Genomic DNA, 24,451 nt, shown 5'->3' on the forward strand with positions numbered 1-24,451 from the left:
AAGAAATGTCTGAAGTTTTCCCTAAGGAAAGCCTTACCTCCAGAGAAATATCTCTCCCATTCCAATTTACTGTATCCAGCTTGAAGGGAGCAAGGCCATCATTGTCAGTTGTTAGGGTCTGGTTGATGGTTCCATTTATGCCATTAATCACCAAAAATACTGGATGATTCTTGAGAAGGGAGCCATCATGGCCCCTAACTCTTACCTGGGCATAAAGATTATCAGGGCATTAGAGAGTTAGGTTTAGAGTAGGTGCAAGTATAAAGTAAAGTGAGGTGATAAAAGAAACTCAAAGAATACATTTCAGGAAAGAGCCCAGAAACAGGTAAATGTGATTCAAACATTGGAAACTAACATCTATGAAGAAGGGAGAACAAATAGAAATAGCTCAGCCTGGATATTTGCCATGTAGCTAATGAAACTCTAGGACCCTTGATTTACACAGGCCCCTTCCAAGGCTCTCTGAACATTATTTTGCTTTAATTTTTTAAAACAGAGTCCCCTTTACTCCCAAATTGTATAATCCTTAGGCCCTAAGAAAATGTGGATCACTCTTGGTCTAGAGAAAAAATGACTAAGGATGGATCTAAATGTATCTAAAAATATACAAGGTTATTCTGTGGAGCAGTTATTTGGAAGTTAAAAAATATAAGCTGAAGAGAGGGATAGATTTTTTAAGTATCAGAAAGAAGACAGGCGAGGCACCTGGCTGGCTCAGTCAGTAGAGCATGCACCTCATCTGGGGGTCATGAGTTCAAGCCCTACATTGGGCATAGAGATTACTTAAATAAATGTTTTTTTAAAAAGAAAGAAAGAAGACACTAACAAAATTTTAAGTCTCTGAAAAAACAGTTTAAGGAGCTGTAAATGGTGGGTGCCTAGGTGGCTCAGTCAATTAAGCGTCTGTTTTTGACTCAGGTCATGATCTTGGAGCCCTGGTATCAAGCCCCATGTGGGGTTTCCTGTTAAGCAGGGAGTCTGCTTTGCCCTCCCCCTCTACCCTTCCCCCATCCCCACTCATTTTCTTTCTCTCTCTCTCTCTGTCTCAAATAAATAAATAAATTTTTTTAAATGGAGCTATAAATGGCTCTCTGTTGAGGAAAATTTAACATTAATCTTGCTTAGATGAGGAGCCACACTAGATGGATAGATACCTTCCCTGCAGGTCTAAAATTCAGATTGATTGGTTGATTGATTTTTAAGATTTTATTTATTCCTGAGACACACAGAGAGAGGCAGAGACATAGGCAGAGGGAGAAGCGGACTCCTCGCAGGAGCCTGATGTGAGACTCAAACCTGGGACTCCGGAATCACACCCTGATCCAAAGGCAGACACTCAACCACTGAGGCACCCAGGAGTCCCAAATTCAAAAACTTAAACATTAGAATATGAGCCCCTGGCATTGGGAAAGGCAATAACGTCACATTAATATTCAAAACACATCTCATGAGATTAAGGGCAGCACAGCCTAAGGAATTTAGAGTATATACTCTGTATGCAAGCTGCCTGGGTTTGATCTTAATTGCCACTTACCAGCTGTATAACTTCTGGAAAATCACTTAACTTCTCTGTGCCTCAGTCTCTTCATCTGTAAAATGAGGCTAATAGTAGTGTCTACCTCATTGGATTCTATTTTTTTTTAATTATTTATTTATTTATGATAGTCACAGAGAGAGAGAGAGAGAGGCAGAGACACAGGCAGAGGGAGAAGCAGGCTCCATGCACCGGGAGCCCGACGCGGGATTCAATCCCAGGTCTCCAGGATTGCGCCCTGGGCCAAAGGCAGGCGCCAAACCGCTGCGCCACTCAGGGATCCCTACCTCATTGGATTCTAATAAAGATTAAATAAGTAAATGTGTAAAGTACTAAAAACAATGCTAAATTAGACATTATTATATGTCTACAGGAAGAAGGCAACGGTGGATGGTAAAGCATTTTTTTGTGTAGACCAAATTTTAACATACCTTCCCACTGAAGGGAAAATTGGGGTAATAAAAATTTTTGGTGTCTTCAAAGGTTATTGATCCCATTTGTGAAGAAATGTAGATATTCCGAGTAGTATTGGCCTCTACTCCTGCAGAGGGAAACAGACATAGACAACCTAAATACCTGATATCCTCATCTTCATGTTTAACATAAAATCCCTGAAAGGATGGTGCTACTGGAAATATAAAGCTGAACATATTTCTGGCCAAAGATCCAAACAAACTCCTCCTCCTCAAACTTTTGGGGAATAGGTAATGGATGACAGATTGGAATCTAGCATTTTCCTTTGACTATGAACTATGAACAGTCATTTCCAAACACTAATGAGGGTAAGTCTTAAATCCTCTGAGTAAGTCTGGAATAGCCCTTCTCCTTTCTCTTTTCTTAATGAACCAAGGAATATCCCACTTACCTGTTCCTTCTTCCACCACAATAGCCACAATATTGATGCTGTGGCTGTACATATACCCAGTGAGGTTGAAGGTAGACATGTCCACAGAAGCTGAGAAGCATCCTGCTTTGTCAGTCTAGAGACGCAATCAGGGAGAGAGAAAGAGGATGAATAACCTAACTTTTACTCTCATTTCATAATGTACCATAGAAATTCTCCCCCCCCCCAAAGATCTTATTGAGAGAGAGGCAAAGACATGGGCAGATGGAGTGGTGGGCTCCTTGCAGGGAGCCCGAAGTTGGATTCGATCCCAGGACCCCGGGATCATGACCTGGGTTGAAGGCAGACGCTCAACCACTGACCACCCAGGCATCCCTAAGAAAGAAATTCTTATCTCCATGCTCTAGTCTCTCCACCTTTAAAACAGAAAAACTCAACTATAACATAGTCTACAACTGCATATATACAATCATGAATAACTTTGAAGGTCCAAGATATGAAAGGGGGCAAAGAACCAACTGCAGGGAAGGAAAATCGTACCTTCCAAGGATTTAGGTTAATTTCTTGAGTCTGTGATAGAATTCTAAAAAAATTCATCTGTTTAGAATAAAGAAGACTTCTCTGTTCTTTGGAACTAGGGCAATAAGGGGCACCTGGTTGACTCAGTGGTTGAGCGTCTGCTTTTGGCTCAGGTCATGATCTCAGGGTCCTGGGACTAAGTCCCACATCCGGCTCCCTGCAGGGAGCCTGCTTCTCCCTCTGCCTATGTCTCTGCCTCTCTGTGTCTCTCATGAATGAATAAATAAAATCTTTAAAAAGAAAAAAAAAAGGAAAAAGGAACTAGGGCAATAATTGTGTGAAATGATTTCTACTTTGGGTTTTTTACCACCTTTTTTTTTTTTTACCATTTTTTAATTCTTTTTTCTTTTTAAAATTTTTATTTAAATTCCTGTTAGTTAACATATTAGTTTCAGTAGTAGAATTTTGTGATTCATCACTTATATATAACATCTAGTGCTCATCACGAGTGCCTTCCTTAATGCCCACCACCCAGTTACTCCATTCCCCCACTCCTCTTCCAGCAACCGTCAGTTTGTTCTCTAGAGTTAAAAGCCTCTCTTTTTACCCCCATGTTCATCTGTTTCATTTCTTAAATTCCTTTCTTGATTTTTTTATACAAGTGCTTAGCTACCCATTAGGACATACGAATAAGCTTCTTTTCCACAACCCATTTACTCACCTGTCCAGAAAGGTTTGTGCATCTGTCAGGTAGCTGTTGCTGTTCTGGCTCTGGAAAATGGTAGCTATATGGCTTTTGACACACTGATACCTGTGCTGTCCCTAGCATGGGCTTTCCGTAGGTGTACCTAACCCAGAAAAGCATGAGAAGTCAGAGTTGGGAGATTCCACTTAAGATCCAACCCTCCTTTTCCTAACCACCACTTTCCCTTCTTTTCTATACCCTAACTTCTGAAAGAAATGACAGTCCTTCACTAGTCTTGCTCACATCCCTGCCTCACTCAAAGCCTTACGATATTGCCACTACACAATAAGTACCATCTGAAGGACAGAGATAGTGTCTTTCTTTCTCCTTACTACTATTTCTCCATAGGATTCAATATTGTGTTCTGCATAAGGTAGACACTAAGTCAATAATGCTGACTGAGCGAGCAGGGGACAGTAAGAGCAGACAGGGGGTCCCTGGGTGGCTCAGTCGGTTAGGCATCTGCCTTGGCTCAAGTCAAGATCCCAGGGTCCTGGGATGGAGCCCTGTGTCCAGCTCCCTGCTCCATGGGGAGCCTGCTTCTCCCTCTCCTTCTGCCACTCCCCCTGCTTGTGTTTGCTCTCTGTCAAATAAATAAAATCTTAAAAAAAAAAAAAAAAAAGTAAGTAAGTAAGGGCAGAAACACAATTAGAAAATGTATTCTTGGAGAAGTCATGATTCTGGACCACATAAAATATCTCAAGTCTTAACCACTGCACCCATAATCTCTTTCCTCAAAACATTGCCTTGTCACTCTTCTCAATAAAGCTTTAATCTCCACCAGAGCCAGAGCTTTACTCTTACCTACAACAAATCTTGACTAAGAAGGATTCTTCCACTGTTGATAACTGCTTGGGCTCCACCACATCCACCTTAAACTTAGGCAACACTAGAGAGGGTGGAAACCGAAATGGGAAAGAAATAGGAAGAGGATTTGACCATATAGGGACTGGGCAGAGGGATATAAAAACAGTCAAAATTAAATTAATTAAATTAAGGGGGGATTATTAAGGTAAAATGCTCCTACTAAAGTTATTAGCTGGTTTAGCATGGATTCAATATGAATTAAAAAATCCCTCCCATAGTAGATTTATTTTACCTCTGCTGATTTGGGGACAAGATTATGTCCCACCTTTTGACCTGCTAATTCTCCCACCTACCATATTCTTCCACACTGAAGGTGCCAAAGGCCATGCCCCCAGCCACTGCTACCATATAGGTTCCCAGCATTGCCTCTGGTGCCAGTTGGAAGGATAGGTCTGCAATGCCTTGCTGAGGTACCACTTCCAGCCACTGTGCAATCCTGTTGCTATTTGGATCCTGTGGTCATTAGAAAGAAACTCATGATGTACCTGCCTGTTTCTCACTCTGCACTGCAAAACGCAGGTAAAGATGCAAAGCACAGGTAAAGAATCCCACTCCGTGTTCATGCCCCCCATGGTTTGTGCCCAGGAAGAGCTCCCTGTTGCATTTATAATTTATTACTAAATGAGGGCAGCCCCAGTGGCTCAGCCATTTAGTGCCGCCTTCAGCCCAGGGTATGATCCTGGAAATCCAGGATCAAGTCCCACGTCAGGCTCCCTGCAGGGAGTCTGCTTCTCCCTCTGCCTGTGTCTCTGCCTGTCTCTCTCTCTCTGTGTGCCTCTCATGAATAAATAAATAAAATCTTTAAAAAAATTATTTATTACTAAAGGAAATAAATTTTCCTATAGTTCCGATCCCATTTGGGACAAAAAGCATCCTTGTATTCAAATAATCAGACGGAGTCCTCAAAGGTGTTATTGTCAATTTCAGAAAGTGAGCTTTAGGATGTCCTTTACAAAGAGTATTTGTTTTTCCTACCTATTTAGGGGCAATGCTGAGGGAGTTTATTGTATCTAAGATACTTGAAAGATGGTTTAATAGAACAGGGGAGAGGTTGCTGTGGCCTATTCACCCTTCTAGTCCCTCTCCTTCTTAGCACTTCCTACAGGTATTCCTGCCCTATTCAACTGTTGAGTGTCTATGACAATAGCTCTTAGAATAAGAGGAGTACTGAACCAAGCCTGGTATTCTTATCTCAGCAGTTCAGGACTGAGAGGGTGGGGGGCACACAGGCAGGAAAACAGGCATGGCTTGGGTACAACTCCGGGTGCTTTGTACTGGGGCAGAGTCTTGGGCTCTGGGCCAAGATCTCAGAGCTGTTTCTGGCTTCAAGGTTTAGCACCAAATTCATTTCCCCTTTTCCACAACTGACAGGGAAAAAAAAGGAAACTTCTACTTACCTGCAGTTCCACCATGGAGTACTGAAAAGGAAAATCAGATAAGGTGAGTTAAAGCTGGGGCAGTGTTAAGAATAAGCTGAAAGCAAAAAGTTCACAAGGGCCTCTTTCTTTTCTTTTTTTTTAATTAATTAATTAATTAATTTATGATAGTCACAGAGAGAGAAAGAGGCAGAGACATAGGCAGAGGGAGAAGCAGGCTCCATGCACCGGGAGCCCGACGATGTGGGACTCAATCCCGGGTCTCCAGGATCGCGCCCTGGGCCAAAGGCAGGCGCCAAACCGCTGCGCCACCCAGGGATCCCCCAAGGGTCTCTTTCTTTCTCTGTTATTCACTTCTTTCTTCCTAAATGACTCTTTTGTGCCCTCATACAGGTAACATTGGAACAAACGTTTATTAGCTAAGGGAGGAGGGGGAAGAGATTTCCTCAAAGGGATTGCCAGTCTCCAGAAAATATGAAGAAATGAGGCTTCCGACCCTTCAGCATCTTTTAGTGCTCCAGGACCGAGCTCTACCACAACATGCCTTAAAAGAAAGTATTAACATCTGGAGGCTTCCCGACGTTTAAACCTCTTCTTGGGAGCCAACTATTTCCTTGTCTCCTCCTCTGCTATCTGAATGCCACTGGTAGCATCATAAATTTAATTTCTAAAAAAAAATTTGTTTAAAAGAGTTCCATCAAAGGACTTCAAGTAGATGGATGCTAAAACCACACAGTTAGTGGTGAATAGGTTATTGGGCTAGGTGCCAAAGTGTCACCAAAATTACTTGCTAATTAGAAAAAAAGAAGACAGGAGTACCCGGCTGGCTCAGTCAGTAGAGCATGTGACTCTTGATCTCGAGGTTGTGAGTCCAAGCCCCATGTTGGGCATAGAACTAAAAAATGTTTAAAAAGGGATCCCTGGGTGGCGCAGCGGTTTGGCGCCTGCCTTTGGCCCAGGGCGCGATCCTGGAGACCCGGGATCGAATCCCACGTCGGGTCCCGGTGCATGGAGCCTGCTTCTCCCTCTGCCTGTGTCTCTGCCTCTCTCTCTCTGTGTGTGTGTGTGACTATCATAAAAAAAAAAAAAAAAAAAAAAAAAAAATGTTTAAAAAGAAGACATTCGGGGCAGCCTGGGTGGCTCAGCGATTTAGCGCCGCCCTCAGTCCAGGTAGTGATCCTGGAGCCCCTGGATCGAGTCCCACATCAGGCTCCCTACAAGGAGCCTGCTTCTCCCTCTGCCTGTGTCTCTGTCTCTCTCTCTCTGTGTCTCTCATGAATAAATAATAAAATCTTAAAAGGAAGAAGAAGAAGAAGAAGAAGAAGAAGAAGAAGAAGAAGAAGAAGAAGAAGAAGAAGAAGAAGAAGAAGAAGAAGAAGGAGGCATTCCTTTACACTGGAGAAATTAGGCTGTCACCACCTTGAGCAAGTAATCAAACTCACCATCACTAATAATGGGACAACCTGACATTATGGGTCTCTTGAAGAATACATTGGAGGTTCACAGCATTACCTAATAAATATTTTTGTTGAATATGTTTAGCTTAAATCTAATTAAGACCTCAGAACTACTTCCAGAAGATAGGAGAACAAGTTCAACTACACAAGAAAGTAATAAATCAGACAAATCAACAATGTTGAATATTCTATAAGACAACTAGGCTTCCTCAAAAGTCTACAAGTCATTTAGCCTGATCACTTTCTCTCCCTCTCTCTCTCTTTAAAAAAAGAGAAGTAAATAATGAGAAAATAAGATTACTTTAAATTAAGAGAAATTTAAAAGACCTAATCAAATGTAATGTATGAATTTGGGCAGATCCTAGTTTGAAAAAAAAAAAAAAAAACTGTAAAAAAAAAGAAAAAACTGTAAAGTCATTTTAAAAAATGATTTAAGGCTAGGTATTAAATGATGTTAAATGATTATTTTTAATTTTCTTAGGTTTGAAAATGATATCATGATTATTTAAGATGTATTTGTTTAAGACTTTAATTTTAAGTAATCTCTACACCCATCATATAGCTCAAACTCACACTCCTGAGATCAAGATCATACCCTCCACCCACTGAGCCACAGGCATCCCTAAGATGTACTTTTAAAAAGATTCAGGCTGGGATCCCTGGGTGGTGAGCGGTTTAGCGCCTGCTTTTGGCCCAGGGTGCAATCCTGGAGACCTGGGATCGAATCCCATGTCAGGCTCCCAGTGCATGGAGCCTGCTTCTCCCTTTGCCTATGTCTCTGCCTCTCTCTCTCTCTGTGTGTGTGACTATCATAAAAAAAAAAAAAAAAAAAAAAAAAAAAGATTCATGCTAAAATGTTCAGGAGTAACATGTAAAGATGTCTGCAACTTACTTTGGTTTTATTTTTTTTATATGTGTTATTTATTTGAGAGAGAGAGAGAGAGAGCACAGCAGGGAAAGGGGCAGAAAAAGAGGGAGGAAATCTCAAGCAGACTCCACGCTAAGCATGGAGCCCAAAGCAGGGCTCGATATCACAACCCTGAGACCTGACCTGAGCCAAAATCAAGAGTCAGACACTTAACCCACTGGGTGGCTCAGTTAAGGGAGAGGCAAAAAAAATTTCTTGTGTATTCTGGCTCTTGATTGCCTCCAGCTCAAAATAATCCACATGGCAAAGTTGTGCATTTTGGGCTGGCACATTCTGCTGCCTTTTAGGATCAAGGGGGAGACAAAACTTTCACAAACTGGAGATATACTGACAATAAGGAGACAGAAATAAGACCACTATGGATTGCTAAAAGTTACAGAAAAAGAACACTTCTCAGATGACAAAGTACTCTTCTCACAGAGTCAAGAAGCAGGGAGGACACCAATTACCCAGAAGTAGGCTCTGGAAAAAAACAAGAGTTCAACAATGCTAGGAAGAGAGCATTTTCAACTGTAAGCAGGCTGAGATTTCTGAGTAAATGGTTGTAGCAACCAAATTAGATGGGCTCAGTTAATCTAACATGTATTTCAGTTGCCTAAGGATAAAATATTGTGTTCTGTAACCTCACAATTTTTCTCCTCGGTTCCTTAGTAAAATTCCTTTAGTTTATTTCAGGATTTCAAATTGGAATTTCAAATTTTCAGTGTTTCAAATTGGAACTTGGAGTGGGTGCTGGCTAAAGAAGTGGCATGAGGAGAAAGGAGTAATTTTACAACAGAAATAGAGAATAATGATGGAAATCAGAACAATCGTCAGTAATGGGGTCTAATTTGAGCAGAGGAAAAATAGTGTAACAAGGGTAACTAATGAGATCCACGTTCAGGGAGCAGTAGTCTAAAATAACACTAAACTGTGGTCATGCTCCGCCCTAGTGCTTCCTCCTTTCAGCTCTGGGATTAACAGTCTGTTGAGAAATAAGTAGGCAATAGTAAACCAGATTGATAAAGAAAGCACACAGGTGATAGGAAGGAGCAACTAAAAAGAATTCTAAATTGGGGAAGAAGGTAGTGGTGGAGGAAGCTACTAATCAATAAGCTGATCGCTTCACTGTCTGTAGGGAAAGGAAAGAGCTCTGAGAACATGGAGATGGAAATAAAAATAATGCTTGCCCTATCATTATCTTTAAAAGCTTCATGACACAGCATGTATCACGGGCTGTGACCCAAAGAGAAAGAAGGAAACAGGGATCTCCGAGAGGTAAGTATTTCATAAAAGTAAAAATGACACAAACCCTAAACTGAGATTAAACGTATTGTAATGCTTATGATCCTAGGGATTGAGTTATTCAAGGAACATTTAAGTAATTGCCAAACGTTACCACATTTTTACCTTTGGCACATAATGTAGTCTTAAGAGAATTGCCTACTTTATCAAACACCTTGCCTTGTAGTAAAAAAAAAAGATGGGTCAGGGAGAGGTGCCTGTGTGGCTCAGTCAGTTAAACATCTGCTTTCTGCTCAGGTCATGATCCCAGGGTCTTGGGATCAAGCCCTGCATCCTGCTCCCTGCTCTACTGCTCTGGGAGAGCCTGTTTCTCCTCTTCCTCTGCTGCCATTCCCCCTGCTTGTTCTCTCCCTCTCTCTCTGTCAAATAAATTTTAAGAAGGAAAAAAAGATGGTAGGGATGGATATTCTTATTTCTTCTTCTTCTTTTTTTTTTTTTTTAGATTTATTTATTCATGAGAGACACAGAGGGAGGGGGCAGAGACACAGGCAGAGGGAGAAGCTGGCTCCATGCAGGGAGCCCCACTCGGAATTCGAAACCAGGTCTCCAGGTTCACACCCTGGACTGAAGGCGGCGCTAAACTGCTGAACCACCCGGGCTGCCCTTATTTCTTCTTTTTGTTAAACATACTCCTGAATTATTTCTAGTATCTGAACTGCAAAGCCATGTGGTGTCATTCCTGGAGAGAAAGCCTTCAAGTTTGTAAAAATCCTTTTAATAAAACAACAGTGGAGGGGCACCTGGGCGGCTCTGTCAGTTAAGCATCTGTCTTGGGCTCAGGTCATGATCCAGGGTCCTGGGACTGAGTCCCTAATTGCACTCCCTGCCCTGCGGGGACTCTGCTTTTCCTTCTTCCCCTGCCTGTGTGTGCACGTGCTCTCTCTCTCTCTCTCTCTCTCTCTCTGTCAAGTAAATAAATAAAATATTTTTTAAAATAAATAAAATGACAATGGATATGAGCATCTCTCAGGAATGTTAACCTAATTGATGTTCTCAGCTATCAACCTGAGAACTGGACACCTCTGTCTGTTTTTAGGAGCAAGGACAAGGAGGGTTTAGACTTTACCCTGAGGCTAGCACAAACATTCTGCATCTCAGAGGACTTTACCTCATCACACTGTTACAAGAATCTCTTCTTTTGCCTACTCTAGTACTCTCAGGCTGTCCTAGTCCTCTCTCTTTCACTCTTCCCAACTTAATTCTTACCTTGTCATTCACTGGAACAAAGCTGCTGTTCAGGGTGACAATGCGGAAGTGCACTAGGACAGAACAGACATCATTAACAAAGGGGATTTCCCCCTCTCCGAATCTTTCTTCCACCCTTTCTACTTCCCCACACACACTTCTGAGTCAGCAAAACCCCATCAGGCTTAACTTTAAAAAAAAAAAAACTTAGTCTGAAAGAGAGATCAAAGCCCCCAAAGGGTCTCTCTTCAAGGCTCCTGACTTGGAAATGTTAGAATGGAATGCCCTTCTAATAAGGAAGAAGGCACAAAGTACAAATAAGAGGGGCTCAAGCCACATGCCCTTGATGCTTTCATATTCATATACAAGCAGCTTGCTCTAAGACCAGCAGCCCAGTTAAACTTGCCAAATTCCAGCCCAGGAAAAATGTGTACTTTTGTTTCGGATACACACACACTAGCAACTCTACCCACTAACTCCTGCTTATGTAACACAGCGTGTATACAACATCTGTGACCCTTCATCCTTGCAGACCTTTGTCCCTGCTGCCTGTCCCGTAGACCTACCACCAAACCACAAAGCTCCTCTTTCTGAATATGTGCAGTGGTTTGCCTTGTCTTGTCTAATCCCATATGTGTGTCTCTTACCTTCCTGCCCTGGGCTGTAGATAGGTTTGTCCGTTTGTATAAAGATGCCATTCCCCTCCCTCTGAATTAGAACTGTTTTCTTCTCCTCAAAGCTGATATTATTTCCAGTCCCGGACACCCAGACTGTAGCAACTTCTTCTGTGCCACCAGCAGGAGGTGGTACCTGGACAAGAGAAGGGAGCTCTGTAGATTAGGATATTGAGAATGGAATCAACTGAGTTAGATGGGAGTCGCAAGGGTAGGGCCCTAAAACAAATTGCCAGGAAGAAGAAGGGAAACAGTATTTAGAGGTTAAAGTCAAAAGCTAAAAAAAGAAATCCAAGGTCAAGGAAATCGTGAATAAATTATAGCCAGGAGTTGAGTTTAAGTTTAGGGGAGACAGGTTTAAAAACAGTGGCAGAAGTAAAATAATGGAAATCATACTTAAAGTTAGATTGCCTATGTCCCTAGGAAGGAGGATAAGAAGGAAGGAAGCAGAGCTGGGGTTGAATGTGTGCTTACCGGAAAGGAAGTGCAGCGTAAGAGCCTCTTCTTCAATCCAGAGGTTTCTAGCAACTTCTGAGTCTTATCCTTGGTCTCCAGGGTAATAGTGAATTTTAAATCATGGGACCCAGGGCTCAGATCCAAACAAACTTTCTGGGTAGAGGGGAAGTTAAGCCTGGCTGGTAATGTCACCAGGTAGTTTCTATTAAGGACGCAAAAGGATTTCAGGGCAATAATGATTCATTCAATGAAAAGTTAAGCCTTCTCCTAAGCACTCAGCATATAGCAGTGAATTAAACAGACTGCTTCTGCCTCTGTGAACCTTATTTTCTATAATGGAGAAACAGACAAATAACAAATAACTCAGTATACATACAGCCTTAAACCAACCATATTTAGGAGGCCATCACTGAGAACCTACACCTAGGGACCAAAAAGGAAATTAATTCTGTTACAGAGACCAGAGTATGAGGAGTCTACTATATTTTAACGTTATCTTTTTTTTTTTTTTTTTTTTTAACATTATCTTTCTTAAAGCTTCCTTTTGGTACCTCTGCTTTTCTCTTTGGATAAAGGAGAAATGGATCCAAAGAAGGTACAGATGAGGAGGAAATTAAATCAGAGGTTATCAGTTCTCTCCCATATTTACACTTGAGAAAAATAGACAAAGAAACCACCTGCCCTGGGCAGCCTGGGTGGCTCAGCGGTTTGGTGCAGCCTTTAGCCCAGGGTGTGATCCTGGAGACCCGGGATTGAGTCCCATGTCGGGCTCCCTGCATGGAGCCTGCTTCTCCCTCTGCCTGTGTCTCTGCCCCCCCCCCCTCTCTCTGTGTCTCTCATGAATAAATAAGTAAAATCTGAAAGAAAAAAAAAAAAAAAAGAAGCCACCTGCCCTCTGCCTTCAGTCAACTCTGATACCAAACACTTACGGGAGATATTTTTCTGCAATGGCTGGTGATAGGGTCAATATTCCTAGAAGGAGTTGAGCCCACATCCTTGTGGGTGAACTTCCTCAAGAGCAGGAACCAGAAGTCTGCATCCATGCTATAACATATATACAACCCCACAGGAGCTTTGATTAAAGCTACAGCCAATCACCTATTAGAGCCTCAGGCTAGGGTGGTAACCCTAGGTAGGACTTCTGTTCACTTCCTCAAATTTATTTCTCCCTGGTACATTCATACTGGCTCAGCCAGTCCTTAATACCTATTCTGGGGAAAACTCAGGGCTGAGTATTCACAGTGGAAATCTCTCAGAACAAATTTTGGACTCCTCCCTTTTTTTCTGGTTTCATTCCAAATTTCCATCCACACTTGATCTTTGTTCTCTTTTTATTATTCTATTAAGACATACTTGGGAACACAGATATAGGAACAGTATCAATAGAAAAGCAGTATATATCTAGTTGGGAATTTAAAAAATTAATAATACTCAGTATTTGAGTGACTATATAGAAATAGGGACATATATACTCCTTACAAAAGTATAAATGGAAAACTTTTCTGAAGGCAATTTCACACACGTCAAAACCCTTTTCAATTTCTATGACCCAGCAACTCCTGTTTTGGAAATGTTTCTTAATGGGGAGAGAGAGCCTGAATATATGCAAAAGATCTATCTACTCTAAGCTTCTTCACTGTATTCTTTATAATGGCAAGACTTGAATGCTACCTTCAATATGAATTTGTGAGGATACTTTCTGGAACAATAATCAACCCAAATCAAACCAACTTAAACAAAAAAGAATTTTTGGTAACTAGGTGGATCAGACATGAAGAATTGAAGGAACCAGAGAAAATGGAAATGTTATGGCCTGAAATTAGGCATTGACACTGCCAAGACTCATTTCTCTCAATCTTTCAGTCCCCTTGCACACAGGATTTCCATCAAGTAGTGGAGAAGAGGGAGCTGGGAATCCTTCCAGCTCTATGATCCCAAGAGACAGAAATTTCTTATCCAACTCAGAGAAATGTCTGAGAAGGATTTTGTTCCTCCTTTACTCACATGTTCACTTCTGAATTGATCATTGTAGCCAAGATACTACAACAGAAAGGACCTGGGTCATTCTTATCACCCAGAGGCCAGTACAATAAAGTCCTACGTTTGGCAACCCCAAAAAGACACATGAATTGGACATGGGGGTTCTCTAAAGGAAGGAGTCCACTGCTATAGTAAGTATATTGGGATAAAATTCTGAGAAAATCAAATGTTAGGTCTGTTACAATGCCCAATAATATAAATTTGGTTGAAGATTTTGCTATATTAATATCAAGCAATAATACACAGCCATTAAAAATAATATTTCCATGACAAGGGGAATTGTTTGCAATACTAATTGAATGGCAGGGTGGGAAAGAGGGAATATGATACAAAACAATATGTAGGGAAAAAACAAAACAAAACAATATGTAGGAAGTTCCACTTCCACTTAGGATGTAAAAAAAAAACTGGAAAGAGCATTTTTCCATCCCTGATAGTGAGAAAAAGATAGATAAGCTGCAAAATTGTAACTTTTTTTTTAAGGTTTTATTTATTTATTTATTCATGAAAGACACAGAGAGCCATGCAGAGACATAGGCAGAGGGAGAAGTAGGCTCCCTGTGGGGAGCCTGATGTGGAGTTCAATCCCAGGACCCTGGGATCATCACCTGAGCCAAAGGCAGATGCTCAATCACTGAGCCACCCAGGCATCACTATAACTTTTCTTGAACCAAAAAGTTGAAAGGTGCAGGTTAACTCAAGTAGCCTGAAATCCAAGAAGGCACAGTTCCTTCTAAGAAGAGACTGAGTGTTGAATCGTCTCATCTGTGCCAGAACATGGGAGGTATTTAAGCCATCATAGAACCAAGTAAGAACATAGCTAAATTTTTAATGAATTACTAAAGGTCTAGTGTGAGCTAGAGTAACTACAAAAAAATCTCTGTGTGCCACATGGGAAGCTTGTACTTATTTACAGGATGTCTTCTAAGACCTTTATCAAGTGCTCATAAGAAAGACTGCAAAAGGGATGCCTGGGTGGCTCAGCGTTTGAGCGTCTGCCTTCAGCTCAGGGTGTGATCCCGGGTCCAGGGATCAAGTGCCACATCGGGCTCCTACGAGGAGCCTGCTTCTCCCTCTGCCTATGTCTCTGCTTCTCTCTCTGTGTATCTCATGAATAAATAAATAAAACCTTAAAAAAAAAAAAAAAAGACTGCAAAAGAATGAGACTAAAAAGAGCCTCCCATAGTAGTGCAGACATAGAGGGCAGTATTATCTATCCTGTAGGAAAGGCCTCAGCTGCTCAGACTCCTTCCAAAGGCTTAAAGTTCTGGGGAGTAGCAGTAAATACTGTTGCCCCATTGTTGCACAGGTAAAGACCCACTGTTGCCAGGGGAAGGATAAAGAAGAAAAAAAAAAATATATATATATATATACATGTATCCCACAGGGAGAGAAAAGAAATAGATCTCAGCCTAGAATTCTATACCCATACTTTTTTTTTTTTTTTTTCATTTTATGGGATTCTTTTTTTTTTTTTTCAACAAAAAAATGAAGCTAGGAGAAAAAAGCAACTGTAATTTAAAGTACATTAATGAGATTCTCGTCACAAGCGTTTGTGTTTTTGGAGACTAAACATTGTGGCAGCCCCTCCCCAGCACCCCGGGAAGGGGCAGCCACCCCCCAGAGGCCGCCCAAGAGCTCTCAGCAGAGCTCATTGTAATACTATGATCACTTCTTGGTCTTCAAGGAAACGGCAGGAACTGTGTTACAGATATGGTGAGGCTGCGGCGCCTTGATGCAGTCAGTTCTCAGAAGTGAGCCGCACAGTCCTGTGGGACTCCGTGCATGGAGGGTGGCCAGCCCACAACTGCACCTCGGGGATTTGGGCCCGTTCAAGCACATCTTCAGTAAGCCTGGAGCCACAGCTGTCGGGGCCACAGGAAGGGGGGCTTTTAGGAAGCGCCAGGGGGCCGAGGTGCGCAGGGCAGGTGGCAGGTGGGGTGGGCTCAGAACTCCTCGTGCACATTTCTAAGATTGAAGGAAGGGCAGAGGTTTTCTAAGATTGAAGGAAGGGCAGAAAAATCTTTCCCACATAAGACCTGCCACACACACACAAGGCAGAGTTTGATTGGGAGTAGAGGCAGGAATCCTAAGAAAATCTTATCCTCCAAGCCCAGGCATATCAACTGGTGAAAAGGACAAGAGAGCCTGAAGGTGAAGAGGACAAGAGAGAACTGAAGGTGAAAAGGACAAGAGAGAACTACTACACCCTCTCATAAGCACCCTAGCAAAATACAAGTAGCAGCAGTTCACCCCTGGCAGAGCAAGAATATAGAGAGAGACCATCTCTGTGGTGCCTATATTGTATATAGAGAAGGTTGAGAGCTGAAAGTGGAAAACAAACATTGAGAAAACCCCCCAGCATTCCAGACCCTATCCTAAGTATAAAGCACCATAAGAATTTGAAGCCTATGGTGCACTGAAAGAGCAAACCCTAAATCCACCTCATCTTTTAACTAGAATGACTCCCATCTATCATGCTAAACTGCCTGAGAAGACATGTGTCCCTTTTCAGACATAAAGGCTACTTAACGTAAATTTCCCATTTTACATAAGATGTCTGGCATTCAATCAAAAATTATACGATGAGGTGCCTGGCTGGCTCAGTCAGTAGAGCATGCAACTCCTGATCTCAGGATTGTGAGTTTAAGCCCCATGTTGGGTGTAGAGCTCTATTTAAAAAGAAAAAAATTATTATGACTTACAAAAAGATGATGATGCTGATGATGACAAAGACAACAATGGTGACAACACCCTTTGAAGATACAAAGCAACTGACAGAACCAGACTCAGGGATAATATAGGTGTAAGATCTACCTAAATGAGACTTTAAAGTGGCTAGAAGAGAGGCTCCTGGCTGGCTCAGTCAGTAGAGCATGTGACTCTTGATCTTAGGGTCGTAAGTTTGAGCCTCTTATTGGATGTAGAAACTACTTTAAAACAAAATCTTTAAAATAAATAAATAAATAAAATGACTAGAAGTAATATGTTAAGAAATGTGATGAAAAAGGTGGACGACATCCATAAACAGATGGGAAACTTCAGCAGAAGGATGGAAGTGACAAAGTCAATTAGAAGTGCTAAAAATTAAAAAAAATAAAGTATCGGGATCCCTGGGTGGCGCAGCGGTTTGGCGCCTGCCTTTGGCCCAGGGCACGATCCTGGAGACCCGGGATCGAATCCCACATCGGGCTCCCGGTGCATGGAGCCTGCTTCTCCCTCTGCCTGTGTCTCTGCCTCTCTCTCTCTCTGTGACTATCATGAATAAATAAATAAAATCTTTAAAAAAAAAAATAAAATAAAAAAAAATAAATAAATAAAGTATCAAGAATAAGCAGTTCCTTCTTCAGGCTCATAAGTAAACTTGACACAGTTCAGAAAATAAGCAATATCTATCTTATAGATAGCTCAATAGAAATTATCCAATTAAAAAACAAAGAAAAAAAGTGGAAAAAAAATTTAATCTCCTCAAAAAGGGAAGAGGTAACAAATACTAGCTGATATGTGGAGAAAAGAGAACACTTGTGAGCTGTTGATGAGATTATAAATTGGTGCAGCAACCATGGTAAACAGTATGGAGGATTTTCAAAACTTAAAAAAAGAACTATCATATGATATCACAGTTCCACTCCTGGGACTATATACAAAGGAAATGAAACACTAACTTGAAAAGATATCTGCACCCCCATGTTCACAGCAATATTATTTAGACAATACATGAAAATAACCTAAGTGTCCACTGATGGATGAAAGGATAAAGAAATTGTGATATATATGAATACACACACACACAACACACACACACACACACACACACACACACACATTGGAATATTTTTTAGCCAAAAAAAAGAAGAACTCCTACAATTTACAACATGGATGGACCCTAAGGGCCTTATGCTAAGCAAAATAAGTCAGAAAAAGTCAAATACTATATGATCTCATTTTTATGTGGGAATCTAAAAAACAAAACAGGTGCCTGGGTGTCTCAGTCAATTATGCATCCAACTCTTGATTTCTGCTCAGGTCATGATCTCAGGATTGGGAAATCAAGCCCCACATCAGGCTCCATGCTGAACATGGAGCCTGCTTCAGATTGTCTCTCTCCCTCTCCCTCTGTCCCTCGCCCCTACTCTACTTCCACACCACATGCACACTCATTCTGTCTCAAACAAACAAACAAGCAAACAAACAAATCTTATAGAAAGAAAGATCAGACTTGTGGTTACCAAAGATAGAGGGGAAGGGGAGTTGAAGGATGGTGGTCAAAGGTACAAGCATCCAGCTATATAATAAATACATACTAGGGGTGTAATGTACTTCATGATGACTCTAGCAAACACTGCTGTAGGATTTATAGGAAAGTTATATTTTAAATTTATTTTATTTTTATTTTAAGTAAGCTTCATGCCTAAGAGAGGGCTTGAACTCATGACCCTGAGATAAAAAAAATCACATCCTTCACTAAATGAGCCAACCAGGCTCCCCAATTAGGAAAGAGTTCTTTTTCATCAGAGGAGAATTTTTTTCTTTCTTTTTTTCCTTTTTATTGTATCTATATAAGAAGATGAATGCTAGCTGAACCTATTATGGTAATCATTTCACAATATTGTAAATCAAACTATCATGCTGTATGCCTTAAACTTATGCAGGGATGTATGTCAATTATTTCTCAGTAAAACTGGAAAAAAAATCAAATAGCATATCCAAGAGCTACAGGAACATATCAACTGGTTTAAAATATATGTCATGGGCAGTCCCGGTTGCTCAGCGGTTTGGTGCCACCTTCAGCCCAAGGCATGATCCTGGAGACCCGGGATCAAGTCCCACATCACGTACCCTGCATGGAGCCTGCTTCTCCCTCTTCCTGGGTCTCTGCCATTCTCTTTCTGTGTCTCTCATGAATAAATAAATAAAATCTTTATAAATAAATAAATAAATAAATAAATAAATAAATAAATAAATAAATAAATAAAATATATGTCATTAGAATCCTAGAAAGAGGGGCAGCCCCGGTGGCCCAGCAGTTTAGCACTGCCTTCAGCCCAGGGCCTGATCCTGGAGATCCAAGATCGAGTCCCACATCAAGTTCCCTGCACAGAGCCTGCTTCTCCCTCTGCCTGTGTCCCTGCTCCTCTCTCTCTCTCTCTCTCTCTCTCTCTCTCTGTGTCTCTCATAAATAAATAAAATATTTTAAAAAAAAAATCCTAGAGGGCAGCCCCAGTGGCTCAGCGGTTTAGTGCCGCCTTCAGCCCAGGGTGTGATCCTGGAGACCCAGGATCGAGTCCCACATCGGGCTTCCTGCATGGAGCCTGCTTCTCCCTCTGCCTGTGTCTCTGCTTCTCTCTCTCCTCTCTGTGTATTCTCATGAATAAATAAATAAAATCTTAAAAAAAAAATCCTAGAAAGAGAAGAGAGAGAGAACAAGTAGAAGAAATGTTTGAAGAGATAAGAGGTAAGAAATTTCCAAAAATAATAAAAGACCTCTAAAAACAGAATAAAAAATCATAGAAATTCCAAGCAGGATAAATGCCAAAATAAAACACACCTAGAGGGATGGATCCCTGGGTGGCGCAGCGGTTTGGCGCCTGCCTTTGGCCCAGGGCGCGATCCTGGAGACCCGGGATCGAATCCCACGTCGGGCTCCCGGTGCATGGAGCCTGCTTCTCCCACTGCCTATGTCTCTGCCTCTCTCTCTCTCTGTGACTATCAAAAATAAATTAAAAAATAAAAATAAAAAAAATAAATAAAACACACCTAGAGGAGGGAAAATAAAACAAAACAAAACACACCTAGGAGCACCTGGGTGGCTCAGTTGCTTAAGCGTCCAACTCTTGATCTCAGCTCAGGTCTTGATGTTAGGGTTGTGAGTTCAAGCCCCACACTGGGCTCCACTCTAGGTGTCGAGCCTACTTAAAAATAAAAACACACAATCTAATCACCTTATTTTCAACCTGGAAATTAGAGATAAAGAAGAAGTCTTGAATATGGTCAGAGGAAAAAACTACATTATATATGGAAAAACTGCATTATATATAGAATTATACTAAACTTCTCATGAGAAACAATGTTAACCAAAAGATAATGGATTGACATCTTCAAAATACTGAAGGAAAAAACCCCCAATTCAGCATTCTGTAGCCAACAAAAATATCTTTCAATAATGAAGGGAAAAAAGACTTTTTCAGAGAAACCAAAGCTGAGAAAATGTATTGCCATATCTGTGCTACAAGGAATATTAAAGGGAGTTCTTGAGGCACCTGGGTGGCTCAGTTGGTTAAACATCTGCCTTTGGCTCAGGTCATGATCTCGGGGTCCTGGGATCAAGCCCTGCATTGGGTTCCCTGCTTAGCAAAGAGCCTGCCTCTCCCTCTCCTTCTGCCCCTCCTTCTGCTCGTGCACATGCTGTCTCTCTCTCATTAATTAATTAATTAAATCTTTTTTAAAAATTAAAATTAAAAAATAAAGGAAGTTCTTAAGGCCGCAGATATGACAGGGAGAGGTAAACTATAGCCTGCAGGTTAAATCCAGCCTCCTACAAGTTTTGTAAATAAAGTTTTATTTGAGCACAGTAATACTCATTTGCCTTTGTGTTATCCTGGTGGACTTGAGGGATTAAAGAGACCATTTGGCATGCAAAGCCTCATTATTTACTATCTGATCATTTACAGAAAGTTAGCTAACTCCTCTCAAGATACCAGACAGAAATTGCACAAATAAATGAAGATCTCTGGAAATTATATCAAATAAAATAAACATAAAATCCATTCAAATCCAATTTTAGGGACTCCTGGATGGCTCAGCAGTTGAGCGTCTGCCTTTGGCCCAGGGCGTGACCCTGGAAGTCCAGGATCGAGTCCCCTATCGGGGTCTTTGCAGGGAGCCTGCTTCTCCCTCTGCTTCTCTCTCTCTCTCTCTCTCTCTCTCTGTGTCTCATGAATAAATAAATAAAATCTTTTTTTTAATCCATTTTTAATCACTCTAAAAGATAAATGACTGCCTAAAGCAAAAAATAGTTCATTCTGGGCTACATCATAGGGATGAGGCATTTTTTACATGTCAAGACAAAGGGAATGAAAAAAGAAGAAACACTGAGGAACCTACTCTGCATAATTTCTTTGGCACCTTTTCCTTTTCTCATATTTTGAATTTCCTGATGAATTTTTTCTCCTCTTCCCTTTGTAACTTTTTCAGGGCCCACTGCTACTCATGTCTACTTCTCTCAGCTTTTCCAAAAGCCCATAAAGACACCTTAATTCAGAATACCTGGGTGGCTCTGTGGTTGAGCCTCTGCCTTTGACTCAGGTCATGACCCCAGGGTCCTGGGATCAAGTCCCACATCAGGCTTCCCTCTGGGAGCCTGCTTCTTCCTCTGCCTATGTCTCTGCCTCTCTCTGTGTGTCTCTCATGAATAGATAAATAAAATCTTAAAAAACAAAGAGAGAAAGAAACCTTAATTCTCTTTAGCCATTAGTCTTTTATCCTGGCCCTTTGATTCTAGCAGATAAGATTGATTAACTTTGGGATAGTATTGAATATTTTCCAATCCTGTGGATCTAAAAGAGAAGCTAGGACAGATATAGGAATGGTTCTAGTTGGGATACTTGGGTGGCTTGGCAGTTGGGTGCCTGCCTTTGGCTCAGGGCGTGATCCTGGAGTCCCAGATCGAGTTCCGCATCAGGCTCCCTGCATGGAGCCTGCTTCTCCTTCTGCCTGTGTTTCTGCCTCTCTCTCTCTGTGTCTCTCATGAATAAATAAATAAAATCTTTAAAAAAAAAAAAAAAAGGAATGGTTCTAGTTATGGGAGCTATCTGTGCATCCAGTAATATAGTAATCATGGAATGAAAAAATAGTATTCCCTGAGTTAGAAAGGGTGCTTAGTTACATCAAATGTATTTGCTTGAATTTCTAGGAAGTTAACCTCACTGCAAAGGGAGATTTAAAACAGCTATTTGCTGCCCTGGCAACCGGAACATACCAGTCTTGCAGAAGAAAGACAATGGTGCAAAGCATCTGTATACTGAATGCCATTTGTTAGCTGTGTGACTCTTGACAAGGTATTAACCTCTCTGTGCTTTGGTTTCTTCATCTACAAAATGAGAATAATAATAGCACAAATCTTACAAAGTTGGTGTAAGAATCAAATGATCTGATTCATGGAAAGTATATAGAATAGTGCCTGACACATACTTAGCTTCCTACAAATGTTAGCTTTAATATTTTTTTTTTTAGCTTTAATATTATTAAAGATTATGGTGGAACAGATTTCTCAGGGTTAGCAACTTTCATGCAATCAGCATTTTAAAGAATGATATAAGCAAGATTTGGAGAATTGTTACACAACAATGTGAATATGATTAACCCTCCTTAACTGTATACTTAACACTGATTAAAAGGGTAAATTTTATATCATTTTTTTTACCATAATTAAAAATGAAAATAGGGGCACCTGGGTGCTTCAGTTAGTACAGCATGTGATTCTTGATCTTGGGATTGTGAGTTTGAGCCCATGTTGTGTACAGAGCCTACTTAAATAAACTATCTTTTAGAAATGTTTTAAATAATAATAATAAAAAGATCTGGAGATTAGGAAAAAAACAACAAAAGTAAATTTGTTTCAGTATTTTTTTAAAAAGACTTACTTATTTATTTGACAGAGAGAGAGAGAGAGAGCACGAGCATGGGGGAGGGCCAGAGGGAGAGGCAGGCTCCCCACTGAGCAGGGAGCCCAATGAGGGCCTCAGTCAGAGGATCTGGAGATCATGATCTGAGCACAAGGCAGATGCTTAACCAACTGAGCCACCCAGGTACCCCTAGTTTCAGTGTTTTTTAAACTGAAAAACTTGCAACTTTCATTAAAAAGAGAAATATTGGGCACGTGGGTCCTAGGCTGGAGTCCTGTATCAGGATCCCTGCAGTGAGCCTGCTTCTATTGTCTCTGCCTCTATTTCTGTGTTCCTCATGGATAAATAAATAAAATCTTTTTAAAAATTAAATAAATAAATAGAGAAAGATCTGTAGATAGATGTTTACTTTTGTATGGCTACACTGAGGGTTCCACATGATCAGCAGAAGAGAGAGACAAAGAGAGACATAGCAAGGCAGACAGGAAAAGACTTTATTATATGTGTAGCTTTCATCTGTGCTATTCCCTTTGCCTGGATTGCCTTTTCTCCTCCTCTACCTGGAGAATCTCTCATCATCCTTCCAGATTTAGCTAATACTTCCATGAGGGCATTTCTACCCTACCTCATAGTTTCCACTGCTCCAGATAGAACTAACTTCTCTTTTTCCTGTGCCTCCAAACCTGGGTACCTAGTGAGGTTGACCATAGCACCAACCATCTTGTCTTCTCGCTCTTTACTTCTTTACTTCTTCTTTCTCAACCCATTCTGTGAGATGCTTTAGAGAGTCAAAGCTTATGCTAATTCTTCCCCTAGTCTAGGTACTCAGTGTGAATGCATAAATAAGGAGCAAAAGGCAAAGATTATCCCACATCTTATCCATCTCTTAATTACTTCAAATTAATTTCCTCTGCTCCTGCTCTTCACACTCTTTCAATGTTCTTCCCTGTGTGTAGCTCCTGGTTGGTATGATTTTATGATTAGTGGAATTAGTGGCACCATTAATTAATTGTTCTTTCCTGCAGCTAATTTCACCTACTAGGAAGAAGGATCTATCTTTTCTTTTTTGTTTTTTTTTTTTGAGTAGGCTCCACATTCAGGGTGGGGCTTGAACTCACAACATTAAGATCAAGAGTTACACACTCTACCAATTGAGGCAGCCAGGTGCCCTCAAAGAATCTATCTTTTGTTTCAATTGATTTATTCATAAGAGAGACATGATAAAAATGTTTGTTGAAATAGCTTTTGTTGGGCCCCTGTCCCAGAGTTTCTGAGTCATTGATCTGTGGCAGGGCCTGAGAATTTGCATTTTGAACAAATTCTCAGGGAGATGCAGGCTCCTGGTCCAGGGACCATAGTTTGAGGATAGCTGCTGTAATGCTAGGTCTAAGAGTAGTTTCCTGGAGTTAGAGCAAGGCTCTGATAATAGAAGTGCAGAAAGTCAACTCTCTTCTGCACTTCCCACACCAATGTCCAATAGAAAGAGGTAATGAAATTGTCTGCCTTTCCCTCTTTGTTCTCTTTCTCTTGTAGTCAGTTTTTCCCAGCACTTCTCTGAACTTATCATCAGCAATTATAGTTTGGTACTCTGCTACATGGAATAAAATGGACCTGGTAACCATATAAGGTCAAAGAAATAAGATGCCAACGCTAATGAGCTCTCGGTGGAATGAATCCAGATCAATTCTCCCTTGATGAGAAAGGAGAGCTATTCAGAAAATATGAAGGGCTGCCTCTGTGTTTTATTGTTTATCATTTTCTTTAATATATACCCATAAAACAGTAACATGTAAGTAAAACAGTGAATGTTAATCTACACCATGGCATAGTTAGTTAGCATTCAAAGGCCCAGAATATAAGACACATGTCTACATTCATTTGGAAACCTCTCTGGTGTGCACAGACTCTAACCTCTGAG

General features: G+C 40.9%; 1 protein-coding gene across 2 annotated transcripts in view; it reads right to left on the reverse strand.

The window, feature by feature from the left end:
* Positions 1-12,917, reverse strand: part of A2ML1 (alpha-2-macroglobulin like 1) — a 39,771-nt gene extending 26,854 nt beyond the window's left edge. The window contains exons 1-11 of one of the 2 annotated variants that reach the window (XM_049102675.1): positions 12,799-12,917; positions 11,888-12,071; positions 11,387-11,549; positions 10,761-10,813; positions 5,907-5,927; positions 4,803-4,962; positions 4,447-4,531; positions 3,619-3,745; positions 2,400-2,514; positions 1,966-2,075; positions 38-205 (exon numbers count right to left, since the gene is read on the reverse strand). In XM_049102675.1, coding sequence (XP_048958632.1) covers positions 38-205; positions 1,966-2,075; positions 2,400-2,514; positions 3,619-3,745; positions 4,447-4,531; positions 4,803-4,962; positions 5,907-5,927; positions 10,761-10,813; positions 11,387-11,549; positions 11,888-12,071; positions 12,799-12,863 — 1,251 coding nt within the window. In that variant the 5' untranslated portion in view covers positions 12,864-12,917. Of the gene's footprint in view, positions 1-37; positions 206-1,965; positions 2,076-2,399; positions 2,515-2,918; positions 2,966-3,618; positions 3,746-4,446; positions 4,532-4,802; positions 4,963-5,906; positions 5,928-10,760; positions 10,814-11,386; positions 11,550-11,887; positions 12,072-12,798 lie in introns of those variants that run through there. The other variant, XM_025455010.3, reaches the window with a different exon arrangement.
* Between the last annotated feature and the right edge of the window lie 11,534 nt (positions 12,918-24,451).

The sequence above is a fragment of the Canis lupus genome, chromosome 27 (genome assembly GCF_003254725.2).
Source record: "Canis lupus dingo isolate Sandy chromosome 27, ASM325472v2, whole genome shotgun sequence".
In the NCBI taxonomy this organism is placed as follows: domain Eukaryota; kingdom Metazoa; phylum Chordata; class Mammalia; order Carnivora; family Canidae; genus Canis; species Canis lupus.